Source organism: Coffea arabica, chromosome 7c, assembly GCF_036785885.1.
Source record: "Coffea arabica cultivar ET-39 chromosome 7c, Coffea Arabica ET-39 HiFi, whole genome shotgun sequence".
NCBI classification, from domain to species: Eukaryota; Viridiplantae; Streptophyta; class Magnoliopsida; order Gentianales; family Rubiaceae; genus Coffea; species Coffea arabica.
In genome coordinates this window covers 8810038-8824350 of record NC_092322.1, presented here as the reverse complement: position 1 = coordinate 8824350, position 14313 = coordinate 8810038, and the positions used below count along the sequence as shown (strand labels likewise).

General features: G+C 35.5%; 1 protein-coding gene across 2 annotated transcripts; it reads left to right on the top strand.

Moving 5' to 3' along the window:
• Window positions 1–1819: 1819 nt before the first annotated feature.
• LOC113698875 (kinesin-like protein KIN-14E) lies at window positions 1820–14112 on the top strand. 2 transcript variants are annotated; one of them, XM_027218833.2, is made up of 25 exons: window positions 1824–2115; window positions 2613–2703; window positions 2797–3144; window positions 3370–3442; window positions 3575–3706; window positions 3783–4021; window positions 4162–4489; window positions 5398–5497; window positions 5580–5761; window positions 5866–5981; window positions 6178–6280; window positions 6738–6887; window positions 6978–7124; window positions 7216–7419; window positions 7882–8046; window positions 8123–8227; window positions 8441–8581; window positions 8672–8866; window positions 10057–10183; window positions 10298–10497; window positions 10611–10793; window positions 10958–11053; window positions 11180–11377; window positions 13232–13503; window positions 13630–14112. In XM_027218833.2, exons 3-25 carry the CDS (start codon window positions 2990–2992, stop codon window positions 13820–13822), a joined length of 3804 nt encoding a protein of 1267 aa, XP_027074634.1. In that variant the 5' UTR covers window positions 1824–2115; window positions 2613–2703; window positions 2797–2989; the 3' UTR covers window positions 13823–14112. The 2 variants fall into 2 exon arrangements, with proteins under 2 accessions (XP_071913710.1, XP_027074634.1); XM_072057609.1 differs by lacking the exon at window positions 2613–2703 and having other exon boundaries at window positions 1820–2115.
• Window positions 14113–14313: the final 201 nt, after the last annotated feature.

Here is a 14313-nt window from a genome sequence, read left to right as displayed (position 1 = left end):
AGTAATGGGAATGGTAGTGGTCATTGTACACTTCTCGTGAGTTTATTTATTGCAAAATCATCTCCGCTTTCGTTTCTCCAGTCCACTCCACCTGGGTGAAATTTTATGCAGAATTCAAGCCGGCTGGCCGGCATCTGACTGACAATAATGTATATGAAGTCATCAAGTCTATATCTATTTATCTTTTTTTTTTTTTTTAAACTGATTCATTCTTCGAGAGAATGTAACTTCTTTTTTGTATGGTTTCCCGAATCAAACAAGTGTTTAAATGCAAATTAAATAAATGTAGCCACCATCCTTTGGTTTTCTCGGACACAAAATTGCTTTAATCAAAACACTTAATGATGCATGCAATACCACCCCCAAATAGATTGAAACTGCAAAACAATTAAGTGAAATCAAAACTGCGAACCAATTTGATTTATGACCGGCATCTTTCTTCCCTCCATTGAATGTCAAGTGGGAATTTGCCCGCCCACAATAGGACCCTGAAATTAATTTGAGACTGAAAATACCTTAGGGTATCTTCAGATTCACCTTTGGGACTAACCACAGAAAAGGTTAGGGTACGTTATATTGTACTACTTTCAGCCTGCATCAGTTCTCCTGCTGACAGATAGTACTTTTAAGGTAAAAATTGGAAAGCATAAAGACACCAATAACTACAATATCATACCATATTGATACACTTGGGTTATAATCAGTTATCATCTGTGTCTTTTTTTTTTCCTGACGCAGTGGGTATTCGGAATTCGACGGATTATATTACCGGACTCGACTATTCCCACTCCGCTTATGCCCCCTACCCCCTAAAAGATACAAGACGATAGGAGGGATTGAACCGCAACCACACGGTGCCAGGATTTAAGGAGGCACCCCCAACACCAGCCGAACCAACCCCGGGAGTAGTTATATGTGTCTCACTATTCAAGCATATGAAATATATCTAAATATAGTATAGATACTCTGGTAGGTCCTGCAGACAAAATTTTTCAAGAATTAAATTCCCGCGCGATGAGCTACCTTGAAGAAATTGAAATTTGATCTTTTCTTTTCTTTCCTGAGAGACAGACGTATATTCGAAGCAAGCTGCATTAAAGACTGGAAAATGGTTTTTATGTTCGAAGTCTGTCAATCAATGAGTCCATGTGATGTGCGGCCATGGCAAATGAAGCTTCTATTAGCCTTTGAACACGGATTGGCTTCACTGTTTATGCTCTAATCATGAAGATAGATGCAAATATCTCTTGTTAACAGACTCAATCCACAGTTAGCTTTAAAGTTTCTTAACTAATACTACTAGTAGTTTATTGGATTTTATGGTATCAGCAGAGACAACCCTTTTCTTCTTTGACATAATGGAGCATGATAAAAAAGTTGGTCCCTGAATTCTACCTATTTTTCCTCATGAAGTGACACAAGAAGTTTGAGGATAAAAACACAACAGTCTAGTATCACATGCAATTATGAAAATGGTCATGGAGTGAAAGTACAGAAAAGTTTTTTTTTTTTTTTTTGTTTGTGAGATGAATACAAGTTGAATAATAATTTCCAACTGCACATTAGATTTAGAAATGAATTTTCTCTAGTCAAATACAAAATTCCCATTCAGTCCCAAAAAGTTGAATACTACTACTGGATTGATTCTGAAAACATTTTTACTAGCGTGCGAGTACAAGCAAACAAAACAAAGCTCATCCTTCCTTATTGTCCACTCTAAAGTCCAACCCCCCTCCCTCTCTCTCCCAATAGGAGAAAAAAAAAAAAACTATAAAGAAATAATTTAGAATAAGTACAAAGGAGCAATAGTACAGTTTTGATGTATATTTTGGGGCATTCCCAAAAAGTGCTTGATATTGTTTAAAAAAGTTCTCGTGACCTTCACATCTTCTTTCTCCCTCCTTCACTCCACTCCTCTCTCTCTCTCTCTCTCTCTCTCTCTCCGGCTGGTACAATACTAAGTAGAGAGACGAAGAAGAAGAAGAAAGATCCCTATTTTTTCCTCTTTGGTTTACTTAAGGTTGTACCAAAATCAAACATCATCAAAACCTACATTTTCTCCCTCCTAAGATTTCCATCAACCTAACCGTCTCATCAGCTTCTCCCTGATACTAAGTACTTACTGCTCCTATATTTCTTTTTCTTTTTTTATGGCACTCAATCCCATATTTTTTTAATATGTAGCTTGGAATTTTAAATTGTCTAATGTTTTCTGACTGAATCATGGTTTTTTTGATCTGCCCATTTTAGCATCCCAATGTTATAAGCTACTAATTTCCAAGGTGAATGTTTCTGGGTTCAATGCTACTGTGATTTTTAGTCCCACTAGTTTCCTTCTGGTAATTCTGTTCCCTGGTTCAGTTTGGATCTCTGGAGTTCGATGTTATCGAGAATTGATTCTTTCGGGGTTCAAAAGTTTTCCCAAATTGATGCCATTGCTTTCTTCACTATAGGGATTTGCTTTGCTTCCGTTTTGTTCTTTTTTGAAGCTCTGATTTGCTGTTTCTTATTCTACTTATATCCTTTCGTTTTTTGATATGAAGTTATCAGTGCTTAAGAGTTCTGCAACTTACTTTGGAGTTTGGTTTTGATGTTGACGATATGCATTGCAGGGTACTTATTTGGAATAATTAGCAATGGTTTTTACTCATGTAACTGGTCTGAAATTGCTGACTTTTTCCTAATCTTTCCGATCTAAAATTGGTACATATTAACTTCTTCCTACACTACATTAAATCCCTTTTCCGTCTTTTTTCTAAATTCTGAATTGAAATGAGCTTTGGCAATTTTTTCCAGGTAATGGAACTGTTTTGAAGACAAACAAGAGTCGAATTCTGAAAGGGCAAAAAGAAAATAGAAAGATCAAAATTAAGGAGCAACTGTTCAAAAAGAAGGAAGAAAGTAAAAAGGGGGATGTTTGGGAATAGCTATTTGATTGGGGTAGAATGCTATTAATGCCAAAATTTGGTTTTTGAGGTTCTAGAATGTCATGACTTCTGATATGCAGCCAGTGATGTCCCAAAGCATGAGATCGAGCCGGTCTTCATTTGGCTCCAGCAATGGATTTGAAACCCCTTCTCACCACTCCTTTGGTGCCTCCAATGGGGATGAGTATGACAGTGATGGTTCTAATTTTGCACCACCGTATGTTTCTAGCTTCTCTTCTTTCCATCTCTTTCTCCCTTCCCAGTTTTGCTTCTTCTAGTCAATTTATGCTTTCGAACAACTATACTGGCACGTGCCTCTTCAATTAACATGGTCAAGACGTGGATATTTGTACTGATTCTGGTATCTTTCAGCTTAGCACTAGTGTGCTTGCTGAAGATAATAGGTGACTAGGACTAATCTTGTGTTTCTTGGTTTCCACAGTACCCCAACAGCTCTGTCTGCGGCTCTTCCACCTGAACTGTCTGCTGCTATACCCTTGATTGACAAATTCCAAGTGAGAATTTATCTTCCCCTTTAGTCATTGTGCATGAAATGATTGATATGATATATCACTCTGTCATCATATGTGACTGGTGATTTATTTATACCTAACTTTTGACTTCTTTACTTTATTTTACTTGGTCAGGTCGAAGTGTTTTTGAGAGCAATGAACAAGCAGATTCAGTCTGCAGGAAAGCGAGGTTTCTTTTCTAAAAGATCAGCGGGGTCTCAAGTTCGAGAAAAGTTCACATTTGAGGACATGCTCTGCTTTCAGAAGGTAATGATATGCTGTTTTGAAGGCACAAATAGAGCAGTTTGGAGATTTACTGATGTATGGTTGCAACCTTTTGCAGGATCCTATTCCGACCTCACTGCTGAGAATAAATGGTGATATGGTCGGTAGGGCAACTAAGTTGTTCCAGATTATATTGAAGTATATGGGAGTTGATTCTTCGGATCGAGTGACTCCAGTAAGTTTAGATGAACGAATTGAACTTGTTGGTAAACTATATAAGCAGGCTTTGAAGCGTTCTGAGCTTCGAGATGAACTTTTTGCACAAATTTCGAAGCAGACTAGGAATACTCCAGACAGGTATATATCTTATACTCAGCTTTTCTGCATATAAAGGGGTGTGGAAAATTGATTTTCTTTTCTTCCTTTTTTGACCACTTTCGTTTAATCATTCGTCACCTTATCAAGCGTGTTCATTTAGTTGCTTTCGTTGTTTACAGGCAATGTCTGATTAAAGCATGGGAGCTGATGTACTTGTGCGCATCCTGCATGCCTCCCAGCAAAGAAATTGGTGGATATTTGTCTGAATGTATCCACAATGTGGCGCATGGAGCAACTTCTGATTCTGAAGCTCAAGCCCTAGCATTGAACACATTAAATGCATTAAACCATTCTGTTAAGGCTGGGGCTAGGCACATAATACCTGGTCGGGAAGAGATTGAAGCTCTTTTGACTGGTAAAAAGCTAACGACCATAGTATTTTTTCTGGATGAAACTTTTGAAGAGATAACATATGACATGGGGACAACTGTAGCTGATGCTGTTGAGGTACCATTGAAACTTCTAGTCTTATCTGTATGTGCAAAGAACTATGTTTAGGCCATTGGTTTGTCACTATTTGTAACTGTTTCTGTTGCCTATGTTCCCCTATCTGATTTATGTGTCAAATGCAAAGTTTTTTACATGTTTATTCTTGATCAAAGTTAATCACAAACTATCAAATCCAATCCCTTTCTTCCTGGATAGTTTTTGTATTGTAGTCTTCAATCGCTGGTATTTTTCAGTGTAGCCGTAAGCTTCATTGGGTGGTTAGGCTTTCATTTTCTTTTTTCTCAGTTCTAAATAACTTGGAAAACCATTGCCTATGATGTTATGACTTTCATCAATTCAAACAGTTGATTTGTGAGACCACATGCATTTCCTATTTTATTTTAGGGTAAAAAACCTCAGTGGCCACTAAACTATTGGTCAGATCATGTTTTGGCCATCAAACTATTTTTCGTCAGTAATTGGCCACTAAACAACATAATCAGTAAACTCGTGACCATTGAGTCGATAATTGCTCTTAATCTGTAAAATTAGCAGTTAATCTGTGAAATAGGGTCGCGTAATTGTTGGACAAAATTACCCCGCACTTTGCCACGTGTACAGCTAATTTCACAGATTAAAAGCAATTATTGACTAAATGGTCACGGATTTACTGATTAAGTTGTTTAGTGGCCAATTATTGACGAAAAATAGTTTGATAGCCAAAACATGATCTGACCAATAGTTTAGTGGCCGCTGAGGTTTTTTGCCCTTTATTTTATTTTTTGGCTGCATAGAGAGTGAAAGATGGAGAAAACCCATTATTTTTTTATTAAATGAAGAAAATAGTTGCACTTCTATTGCTGCATGCATGTTTTATGCATCTATTTAGTTGGTCAAGATTTCTGACCATTGGTGTGTCCTATCAGGAGCTTGCTGCAATCATTAAATTGACATCGTATTCTAGCTTCAGCCTGTTTGAGTGCCGTAAAGTTGTCACTGGTTCTAAATCTCCAGATCCTGGAAATGGTACTTAATCTACTTCATCCATTAAATTTTCATATAATAATCGGTGTAGTCTTCTACTTATGTGAAATTTCTTCTGATATAGAGGAATATATTGGTTTGGATGACAACAAATATATTGGTGACTTATTGGCGGACTTTAAGGCATCGAAGGATCGGAGCAAAGGAGAGATCTTGCACTGCAAACTGACATTTAAGAAGAAGTTATTTCGTGAGTCAGATGAAGCTGTTACAGACCCTATGTTCGTGCAGTTATCCTATGTTCAAGTCAGTAATTTTATTCAATGTAGTTCTAGTCATATTTTCATTTGCTTCAAAATTGAATTTATCTCTTACACTCTTATAACTACTGTTCTTTTCCATTGTTACAGCTACAACATGATTATATATTAGGCAATTATCCTGTTGGAAGGGATGATGCTGCACAGCTGTGTGCACTGCAGATTTTGGTTGAGGTTGGATATCTTGATAGCCCTGAATCATGCACGTAAGTGGTTTCTTCGCTTCCAGTTTCTTGTTCTCAACCTGCCTAGTTGTTTCTAAATATGTTTCCTGGACTTTTTAGTTTTGCATTATCCTTTTTATGTTCTTTTTCCAGATGTTTACATGCACGAACATTCTTCACATGTTTGATTCAAAAATATCTAGCTGCTGATAAGGTTTTATGTCATGATTTTGGACAGTGACTGGACATCACTTCTTGAACGATTTTTACCAAGACAAATAGCAATAACTCGAGCAAAAAGAGATTGGGAGTTGGATGTCCTTGCTCGTTACCGGACAATGGTAAGAATTGAAAAATGTTTAGGAATTTTTTTTTATTTATGCCCTTTGTTTTCTCATTGTTACAAACAAATTGTGAAGATAAAGAGTTGAAGGAGGTAGCAGAATCAGTCAAAACTTGGTTTGTCTCCTAAAACTATGACTGATTGAGTGATATATGTTATGCTGTGTCCTATTAGTGATGTATGTTATGCCAGTCAAAGTCTATGCGATATATGACTTTTTTATTCTGATGTAGATTGATCACAAAACTTGAGTGTAGCATACGATGCCATTGTCATGACTGAAAAGTTTTTGTGAATTTTTTCTTTATTTTTAAAATTTTACTATTATGTATGCTAATCTTTGTAACTAATGATATCCCTTACAGTGTACCTGCTGATGATCCTGACAACATGCTTTTAACTCTTCGATTAAATTTTGCTTTTTGTTAAAAGATTTTTTCTTTCCTATGTGGCAGAATTTGACAAAAGATGATGCTAGACAACAATATTTGCGAATCTTGAGAACACTTCCTTATGGTAATTCGGTGTTCTTTGCGGTTCGAAAGATTGATGATCCAATTGGTCTTCTACCCGGAAAAATAATACTTGGCATCAATAAGCGTGGGGTGAGTTGTTTATTATCAAATTTTCATGGTTCTAATGTGTTGACCTGTAACAGATGCTAAAGTATGGGCTTCATTGCTCATTTACTTCAGGTTCACTTTTTCCGTCCAGTTCCAAAAGAGTATTTGCATTCAGCTGAGTTGAGAGATATAATGCAATTTGGAAGCAGCAACACTGCTGTATTTTTTAAGATGAGAGTTGCTGGTGTTTTGCATATATTTCAGTTTGAGACTAGGCAGGTTAGAAGCTCTATTAATAATTTAGCCCGTGTAATCTGCAGTTCATGAAACATTTGATGATGTCCATGTCTGACTTATGCAAGAAATGCAGGGAGAGGAAATATGTGTTGCTCTTCAAACACATATAAATGATGTCATGCTACGCCGATACTCTAAAGCACGGTCTGCTGCGAATGGTTCACTTAATGGAGATCTTTCATCTAATAATCAGAAACCTCCAACTCCAGACGTTAATGAAAAACGTGTTCAAGACTTGTCTAGAGCTCTTGAAGAATCGCAAAAGAAAGCTAATCAAGTGAGTAAGAAAGATTACGGATAAGAGAATTGTATTTTAAGCACAGGGAGTGCAAACTGTGGCTTGGTTATTGATGGATTACCTCTAGAGCATTCATGACTTAAATGTCCTTTGCGTCTTTTGCAAAATTGTCATTGTTGAATTGAAATCCAGTATATTGATGGAAGCTTCTTTGTGTCTTTACGAAATTGTTTTTGTTGAATTGAAATCCAGTGTATTGATGGAAGCTTCTTTCTCTTTTCTCTCTCCACTCCCTTGTTCCTGTAGTTTGTAATTAGTTGGTGTAATTAGTCTTATAGTAGAAGATAGATTATATGCTACATGGCTTAAGAAACTATCACATACTTTTTTTCTGTTAGTTTTTAATGTATGAGCAGGATTTTTCAATAGGTTCACTTTTTATTGTAGTTCAATGTTTTGTAATTTTTGCATATTAGTCTGACCTTGGGTCTTTGAACATAGTTGCTTGAAGATTTACATGAACAGAAGAAACAAGAATTGGCAATGCAAGAAGAAATGGAGAATTTGAAAAAAATCTCAAGATCTGAGAAGCAAAATTTGACAGACATTGTCAGTGATCGGGATAAGCTGAGATTGTTATGTGATGAAAAAGATTCGGCTCTCCAGGTTACTATTATCGATTCAGTAATGAGATCCATCGGTTAAATTTTTAGTTCCTTCTCATGATTTTGGTTACTTATAGGCTGCATTAATGGAGAAAAGGAGTATAGAGATGAAATTTGCGAAGTTAAGTTCTCAAGGATTGGAGAATAATATCAGAAAGGAATTGGTTGAAGCGAATAACCAGGTAACCAGCAAACTTAATCTCTTCACATTTTGAGGCGATGATTTGTTTGGTGATTACCATAATATCTTTTTTGAGTTAGATCTAATGTGAAATAATATTTGAGTTATTCTATATTATTTAATTTTCTCAAATGCACCCTCCTACACATAAAGATAAGAGTTTTAGTGGTTTTTTATGGGATGTATTATTATGGATTTCATTGTTTATGCATAGATCTTGAACAAGATCCAAGATGAATTAAAAGCACGAAATTTGGAATTGCATGTGGCTGAAGAGAGTAAGAGGAAACTTCTTAGTGAAAAGGTTTTGTTGGAGGAGAGAATTTCAAGACTTGAAATGAAGAAAATTGATGAGGTAATAGTTCTGATGTTCATCCTCAAGTTTGTAAGATGTAATGTTTTGTCTGATGACAAATCAATTTTTTTTTTATTTCTTGAAATATAGGTTGAAACTCTACAGAGAAACACTGAACAAGAGCTCAAAGCTTTGAGGCTTAGAGTGTCCGAACTTGAAAAGAAGTTAGAAGCGGTCACTGAGAAATTGACAATTGCACAGACAGCTGTATCAACTAAAGATGTTGAATTGACAGCATTGCAAAATAATCTCAAGGAATTGGAGGAACTAAGAGAATTAAAGGAGGTACGAAGCCTTGTATCTGTTTTCATTATTGTATTTGGACTAAGAAAGTATTCTTGATCTGCCTAATATAAAATAGGGTTTATAACATTTTACCCTGTTTACTAGGGGGTAATCATGCTTTGCCCCCTTCAACCAACACAATATACACTTGCCTCCCCTCCTCCCCAACCTAATAGAGGTTAAGTTAACAGTGTTAATTAAAGGGGTTTAAAAAAAAATTTCCTTCCCAATTTTGTGTTTATTTTATGATCAGACTTTGTCCTCTTAAACTAAGAAAAAAATCCTACTTTGCACTCCTCAACAAATAAATATATACTTGCTTTGATAATTTATGATTATATATAGGTTGCAATATATTGTAAAAAAGTAATATACTTTATTTCAAGACATTTTTTGACAAAAAAAAAGACTTTAAATTCACTCTAATTTCAACATTTCTTTAAATCAACATTTCTTCAACATTTTTATAATTTTCTTTCAATTAAAAATTAGTGGCTTTCACAGTTATTTTTTGTTCACATTAAAGTATAGATTACCTCATCTACCATAATTTCTTTTGAAATTTTAAAAATATCTTTAATTATTTGACCTCAAAGAAGAAAATGAAAATGAGCTATGTTCCTTTTGAAATTTTAAAAATAACTTTAATTCTTTGACCTCAAAAGAAGAAAAAGAAAGAGAAAGTGAGCTATGTTTCTTTTTAAAATTTTAAAATAACTTTGGTTCTTTGACCTCAAAGAATAAAAAGAAAATGAGCTATGTAGAAATTAATAAATTTGACATTGATAAAAAGTTCTTTGCAAAACTTTATTAACAAATATTTTGGAAGCACTTTGTCAAAATTTATGCATCAAAGATAATGATCGATGATATGTAAATATAAATTGAAAACCTACTATGATTTTTAATAAATATAGTATGAAATAGAAAGAAATTTCAGATTTGGAGATTTGTGATAATTCCAAAACATAATTGGGCAGTAATTAAATAACAGAGCGGTGCTTTTGCCCAATTAAAGTGTATATTGTTTTGGTTGAGGTGGGCAAAGTGTGAACCCCCTAGTACAGGAGCAAAGTGTTAGTAACCCTATAAATTATACCATGTTTTCACAAATTTAATTTGATACACCTAGAAGCTTTTGACAGAAGAATCATTTTCTTTCATTTTATTTTACATCCTTTGTTTTGCAGGATATTGATAGAAAGAATGAGCAAACTGCTGCAATATTAAAGATGCAAGGTACCCAATTAGCTGAGATGGAGGTGCTATACAAAGAAGAACAAGTTTTAAGGAAACGTTACTTTAACATGATAGAAGGTAGGTTCAGCCTTATCAATTTATTTGTTATAAAATTGACATGACATCAGTATTGTCAAAGGCTTTCATTTTTTTTACTTCGAATTTCTTATTGTGTCTTTGTCAACTTTTCAGATATGAAAGGCAAGATAAGAGTATATTGCAGATTAAGACCTCTAACTGAGAAAGAAGTTTCTTTGAAGGAAAGAAATGTTCTTTTGAGTGTTGATGAGTTCACAGTTGAACATTTGTGGAAGGAAGAAACTAAACAACATATGTACGATCGTGTCTTTGATGGCTTAGCTACTCAAGATGATGTGTTTGAGGATACCAAGGCAAGTTTGATTGATGCTATAATTCAAGGAATCAAGGCGATCATTTGAGTTTTTAGGTTCAATTAACCAGCTATTCTACCATCTTAGCATCTTCCTTCTAATTATGAGTGCAGTATTTGGTGCAATCTGCTGTTGATGGATATAATGTTTGCATCTTTGCTTACGGACAAACTGGTTCTGGAAAGACATATACAATCTATGGATCTGACTGCAATCCAGGTCTCACTCCTCGTGCAATATGTGAACTCTTCAAAATTATGAAGCGGGAAAGCAATAAGTTCTCATTTTCCCTTAAGGTAATTGCTCTACACAAGATTACATTGATAGCTCAAAACAGAATCTTTTCGTAAAACCAGCTTTGGTTTGCTGATTCTCAATATGGTTAGCTTGCTAAGCATGAACAAAATGTTGTTGGTGAATTTGCTTTTGCTAATATGATGTTGTCAAATACAAATTGCAGGGATACATGGTGGAGTTATACCAAGATACACTTATAGATCTTTTGCTGCCAAAGCAAGCAAAGCGCCTAAAGCTAGATATTAAAAAGGATTCAAAGGTGAACATTGATTGGTTTAGAATATAGACTTCATATTTTTTGCTAAAATTATGTTAAAACATTTTGTTGAAAATTTTCTTTCTCTTTCAGTTGTTTCTGTTCTTAGCAATTTTTTGGAACATGCAGGGTATGGTTTCTGTGGAAAATGTGACAATTGTATCAATTGCAACATATGATGAGCTTAAAAGTATCATTGAAAGGGGATCTGAACAACGCCATACAACTGAGACTTTGATGAACGAACAGAGTTCAAGATCTCACCTTATTCTCTCAGTTGTGATTGAGAGTACCAACCTACAGACCCAGTCTGTTGCCAGAGGAAAGGTACCAACCCGCTCATTCTAGTAGAAGACCTGATACTGTGGATTAAATATTCCCTATATTTAAGTTTGGGCAATTGGAGTAAAAAGTGCTTTTCTTTCTCTGGTTGTGCGTTAAATAGGAAAAAATGTTAATAACTTAATTGATTGTTAAGACTACATGTGGATGTGGAAGCTAATATTTTGCCTAGTAAAATGTTACTTTGGATCTTTCAAGAAACTGTTTTCATATGAATGTACAATGTCTAGATCGTTTTCTATTTGCCAACTGTGTTCCAGAAAGTTTGTTATGTTAAATCTGTTTGATGGTACTACAACTTTGCAGTTGCCCTCGGATAATTTTGAGTTACGGTGAAGTAGTAGTGACTATAGGGGATCAGTAAGTTGTGTTTTGAGGTGCAATGTTGTAATATAGGTGGAGCTTATGTGCCTCGCCACTCATGTTGGGGAGCAACAAACCAATCTGGAAATCTATGCTCCAACTATATGTAGAGCAAGAGCCTTCTACTCTCACTTTATTTTGTACTAAAAATGCCTATTATAGTTAGTTTTCAAATACTATACATGAATGTCTTTTCTAAACATATACTACTTCTATAGCAATAACCTTCGTCTGGTGTGAAGAAATACTGTTTTCTTATGTCTTATCAAAAATGCCTTTTATAGTTAGTTTTCAAACTACTGATATCCCCTCTTTTCATCCACCATGATTTCAAATTCAATAACTTCTTTTGAGAAAAAAATGGCAATAAATATGGACTTTTAAATTAAGCACGTGTCCTGTGTGCCAAGAACAATAGTACATATATTTGTTGAGCAAGATTTGGTCTGTGGCATCACTTACCCTTTATTGGGTGGTGTTTTAACATAATCAAGGAATATTCTTATTCTTCCCTAAAAATGTAAAGTTAATGTCCATAAAAGTAGTTCATGTATAATTTTTATTTTTCGCTTGCACGCAAGCAGGATGTGCTTTTATTGCAAGTGTTATATTAGTGGTAGGGCATGTATCCCACTCCTCTTGTTGTTCAGTGGTGGTATAGGCTACACTGCATAGGTTGCTGGTGCAATACCTATCACGGGCTGCCTGTGTCTATGAGGAAAATAAAGTGCATCATTGGAGTTTGCTACTTATTTTCGTCACAATATTGGAAAACTAAGAAGTGGTTTTTGGCTTACAATATTTTGTATTCGTTTCTTCTAGGAATATTGCTGAATATATTTCATCTCAACTTCTATGTAAAACAAGTAACCTTTGTTTACATGTTGTGGTAAAACAGATAGGTCTCTCTTAAGCTATACTGTTGCCACCTAGATTTATGTTAAGCTATATAGTTGCCAACTTTTAATTTAAAAGAGAAAGGTACCTTCTTTTTGTTGTGGCCTGCTTTTGAAAGAGAATGTACCCTGTGTTTTTGTACTTTGTTTGCTCTAGGAATAATGCTGAGTACATTTCCTTTCAACTTTTTTGGATAACAATAACTTTCATGATATGTTCTGGTTAAACAGATAGGTTTCTGTTATGCTATTGTTGCCAACTTCTAATATAAAGAGAAAGTTTCCAAGGCCCAAATTTGTTGCTTAGTGTTACTATTTTGGTGGGCCGGGGTCTTGTTTTGGTATTTCACAAGTGTATTAAGGGGTCTGCATTGGGGTGCATGGTGCATCTAAATCATGGTCTCTCACTTTGTTGTGCTTCTTAAGTTATGTAGGTGTCCTGGTAGATAAAATTATCCATGTTTTGTTTTTCTACCGTTTCAGCTTAATAGTGTGCTCTCACTCATGTGTCTGTTGTTCATGTATTGCACCTTGTGGCGCTCTAGCTAGTCATAGCTGAACTAGTTATTTCATGATGCAGCTGAGTTTTGTTGATCTTGCTGGTTCTGAGAGGGTTAAGAAGTCGGGCTCTTCCGGAAGTCAACTAAAGGAAGCTCAGAGCATTAACAAGTCACTCTCAGCACTTGGAGATGTCATTAGCGCCCTGTCCTCTGGTGGCCAACACATCCCCTACAGGAATCACAAGCTAACGATGTTGATGAGTGACTCACTAGGTGGTAATGCTAAAACATTGATGTTTGTAAACATTTCACCAGCTGAATCAAACTTGGATGAGACATACAATTCTCTTGTGTAAGTTGCTTTCATCCTTATGGTTGCCATGGAAAGTAAATGCTTAAATTTTTTAATATTAACTTGAAGTCATTGATCTTTGTCCTGGTGATACTGTTTTAATGTCAATGTTTCGATGCCAAGCAGTTATGCGTCGAGAGTTCGGTCCATCATAAATGATCCGAGTAAAAATGTATCATCTAAGGAGGTGGCTCGTTTAAAGAAGCTTGTGGCATATTGGAAGGAACAGGCAGGTCGAAAGGGGGAGGATGAGGATCTGGAAGAGATCCAAGAAGAAAGATTCACAAAGGAGAGGCCTGATGGTCGTCACTCCATGTGAACTAAGTGGTTTTTGCCAACATTGACAATTTTTTCCGCAAGAATGGGAGGCGATCAGTGTTTAAACTACAGCAGTAATATTTAACTGTATTCCGTAGCAGCACGATGTTTTCTGGTGTTGCTGCTTTATGCAGTTGCTGGATTACATGTCCTGAAATTTTGTTGTAGCATGATGTTCACCGAGTTTATTAGGTCTTAGATCAGCATTGTACAGTGAAAGTTGTGTATATTTGAGCTAACTAATTACTACTGGAACCATATTAATGAATTTGAATCATTTTTTGCCAACAATTTTTGAACTGTATAGCCATGGAGATATGAACTCATTCCGAGTTGCAAGTTCATGGGATTGATTTTCAGAAGTTGTAGAAGATTTTACTAGAAATTACACTAGAAGCTAGTTCACAAATTTATGGATCTGTAACATGTAACTGGATGCTTGGTGGGAGATTTAATCAGACAATGGTCTTGGCCATTTTGTTACATGTACTT

Bases quoted from the DNA above. Each gene is read 5' to 3' on its own strand.
- LOC113698875 (XM_072057609.1), top strand. From the start codon at position 2,990: ATGACTTCTGATATGCAGCCAGTGATGTCCCAAAGCATGAGATCGAGC. The intron at 5,498-5,579 runs GTACTTAATCTA...CTTCTGATATAG, and splicing joins ATCTCCAGATCCTGGAAATG to AGGAATATATTGGTTTGGAT. The intron at 11,378-13,231 runs GTACCAACCCGC...TTCATGATGCAG, and splicing joins AGTCTGTTGCCAGAGGAAAG to CTGAGTTTTGTTGATCTTGC.